The sequence below is a fragment of the Pundamilia nyererei genome, unplaced genomic scaffold, assembly GCF_000239375.1.
Source record: "Pundamilia nyererei isolate P.nyererei 1_Seehausen unplaced genomic scaffold, PunNye1.0 scaffold00429, whole genome shotgun sequence".
Lineage (NCBI taxonomy): Eukaryota > Metazoa > Chordata > Actinopteri > Cichliformes > Cichlidae > Pundamilia > Pundamilia nyererei.
Window position 1 is genome coordinate 294,597 of NW_005187830.1, and position 3,121 is coordinate 297,717.

The 3,121-nt window shown below is 37.8% G+C and overlaps 1 protein-coding gene across 2 annotated transcripts in view; it reads right to left on the bottom strand.

Annotated features, from left to right (window-relative positions):
- Positions 1-3,088, bottom strand: part of hace1 (HECT domain and ankyrin repeat containing E3 ubiquitin protein ligase 1) — a 27,077-nt gene extending 23,989 nt beyond the window's left edge. For both annotated transcript variants that reach the window (XR_312331.1, XM_005753459.1), the window contains exons 1-3: positions 2,536-3,088; positions 2,239-2,328; positions 1,579-1,683 (exon numbers count right to left, since the gene is read on the bottom strand). Coding sequence is in view for 1 of the 2 variants with exons in the window: in XM_005753459.1 (XP_005753516.1) it covers positions 1,579-1,683; positions 2,239-2,328; positions 2,536-2,564 (224 nt within the window). In the remaining variant the exon portion in view is untranslated. The remainder of the gene's footprint in view (positions 1-1,578; positions 1,684-2,238; positions 2,329-2,535) is intronic.
- Positions 3,089-3,121: the final 33 nt, after the last annotated feature.

Below are 3,121 nucleotides of genomic sequence, written 5' to 3' on the forward strand. Positions count from 1 at the left end.
ATTAGAAAGCACTTGCATAGAAAAAAAAGTATTGACATGAATGGATGGAATAGTCAAGTTGTATAAAATGTTCTGATAGAGTAGAAAAGCACTATATATAAGAACATGTCCCTCCATTTCTTTATATAAGGAAACACATTTTTCTCCAGGCGAAGCAGAAAAAGTTGTAAGAGTGAACCCTGCACCTCTAAGGCTTCATTTAGATTTCTGCCAGTAATCTACATTGTAACATTGTAACAGGAAACCCTACATCATGAGCTTCGACGTAACCCGAACTGCAGCACCTGAGAAATGTGACTACATGTCGGGTTGACGTGGCCCCAACTGTTGTGATCGACCATCTTCCTCCTGTGCACTTCTGGCTTCTTTTATCTGCAGCTTTATCAGTGAGAGAATAATCAAGCTACGGTTAAACAAGGTTAGCCTGCACTGTTCCATGTAGTGTTTTGGTTTCTTTACATTCATTTTTTGTTTTATTATAATGTTGAATCTTTTGTGGCTTGTTTTATAAAAGTGTAATTAGACTAAAAAGGTAGAAATAAAAATGTATATTGTTACAAATGTAAACAACAATAATAACAATGTTAGTAACAATATTAGTAGTAGTAGGATTTATTTTAAAGACTTGCGTTTAAATTGAGAAGGCAGCCAGGTTAACATTTGCTCACATGCATGATCAGAGGGACTGTTTCTAAAGCACAAATAGATTCTGGTATGAAATATTGATAAATCGCTGATTTATGCTTGAAACGCTTTAATACATGACTTGACCACAGATTTGTGGTTGTCATTGGTCTTTCATCAGCCTTTCTGTTTTACAGATTTAAACCCCATGACTCAGATTTTGCCATCTTAAGGTCCATCGACTAGAAGTAAATATGCATAAAGATAAAGGCTTATGAAAAAGAAAATGATTCATCCAGTTTCTTCAGTTCCACTCAGCATTTCATAAACAGTCCTTACAGCACCAATCCCAAAAAGTTGATTCAGACTGAAGACGTCACTTGGATAAGAGACAAAACATCCAGATGACTAGAATCACCTTTTTGGGATTTCCTAACCTGGATGATCGAGCATGCATTAAGACATTACAGGACTAACCCACAACGTCCTTACTTTTATGAAGTGCTTTGAGTGCTCCGGGAAAGCAGAAAGGTGCATTTACCAGACCTTTTACCAGCCTGTTCCAAAGTAGGCTCCTTTTATTGACAGTCTTTGGTCTGATTTTTTTCAGCTCAGTTCTCATTAACACTGAACTGTAACTTTATAATGTCAAAACCTGAACTTTGTAAAACACAAAAAGAAACGTCATGATTTATTTTAACATTAGGTAGTCAGCTTATCTATAATAGAAAACAGTAGGTTGATGGTTGGTAGCACTGAGAAGATTGCAATTCGAAATCTTTCATGAAGCTCCACCTAAACGAACAGCATGATGAGAAACAAAGTGTCCTGTAACACATGAGCTAAAAGTCCAGTATTGAGACACCCTGACATGAACAAAGGTGTACTGCAGTAAATATAACAAGACAACATATCAGAAATGAACATATAAACTGATTAAATACAGCAACACACCCATTCCTGGCAGCAAGATGCAGAGGGGTGCAGCCTGAGATGTCCTGATAGTTTGGATTGGCTCCTCTCTTTAGCAGCAGCACCAGACACTCCAATGAGCCACAGCTGTACACAGAAAACAGCGTATTTAGTGCAGAACAACAGACTAGGCAACTCTCTGCATGTACACTGAATGAGAGACTGTTTGTCATCTGTTTGACAAACTTGTGATTGTGGTACGTTACTTTTTTAGATCTTTTTCACTCTGTCAGAACGACTCATGATTTAAGAAGGAGGACAAAGTTGTTTGGACTTTATAAATTATAAATTAAGAGGGGAAAATACTTTTTCACTGCACTGTATTTCACTGAGCAAGCACCATTACTAGGAAATGTGCAGACATAAAGTGGGAACTACTTATGGCCTTGGTGTTACTTTTTGATTCCACTAAATGCTTACCAGAGACTGAACCAGTGACAGCAAGCTGGACAGGTTTCTGCTAGCATCACATTAACAGGACTTACAGCACAACTTATTCCACAGTTTAGAGTTTATTTTGAAACAGAAATCGTTTAAAAAGGACTACTTTAAAGAACTCTTTGAAAATATTCAGCAAAGTAAGTAACTACGAATTGAATGTCACAGTTACATTTGCGATTACAGCTGTAAAGTCTCTCTTACTTGGCTGCGATGTGTAGCAGACTCCTCTTCACTCGTCCAAAAGCATAATTCACATCAAACTTGGAGTTGAGCAGCAACTCTGACACTGATCTGAGGGAGGAGTGAACATGTAAAAACATAATAACAATAATAATCCTTCTGCAGCCGTAGATTAGATGTGCAGTGGCAAGTATACTACTGCCTAAAGTAAGCAGACATACCATAATATACGTTTCCATCTAATGCACAGTGAGCCAAAACGAGCACATAAATAAAAGTGAATGAATTAGTGATGAGTACAGTCTGCTCCACGTGTACCTGTGCTGGTCTGCCATGACCATTGGCATGAGTGTGTACACCGCTGTCTCATTGTCTGTGGTGAAAATAATGCAGAAAATATCAGTGAAAGCTAACACCTGACAAAGACATTACGATTTATTAGCAACGATTCATCAAGTGATTTGAATGACTTGATTACAAAAATCAATTGTTTCCTACTGGAAAATGGGTAAAAGGAACTTTATTTGATGTCTTAGTTTAATTGCATGTATACCTTTTTATGTGACATTACTGTACTGAGACCGTTTATTTGTTTTCTCATTTAGTACAACATTTACTTGAAAAGCTTTCGTTTTAATATGACGTGTAACATACCAGGGGAACACCACTGGAGGGATAAAACAATCCTTCCAAAAACATTCACTTGTGTCTAACACAGTCCAACATGTCCCAGAGGAGTTGAGCTGGGCTGGAATTAGGTGACTGAAACCATTAGCACATGACCGACATCGTTTTCATCCTCGTGGAACCGTTTAGCCTCGACAGGCTCGGCGTCAGCTGTCATTGCTCACGTTAAAGCTAGGAAAGGTGAGTGATATTCCATCATGAACAACAAAAAAGGTTT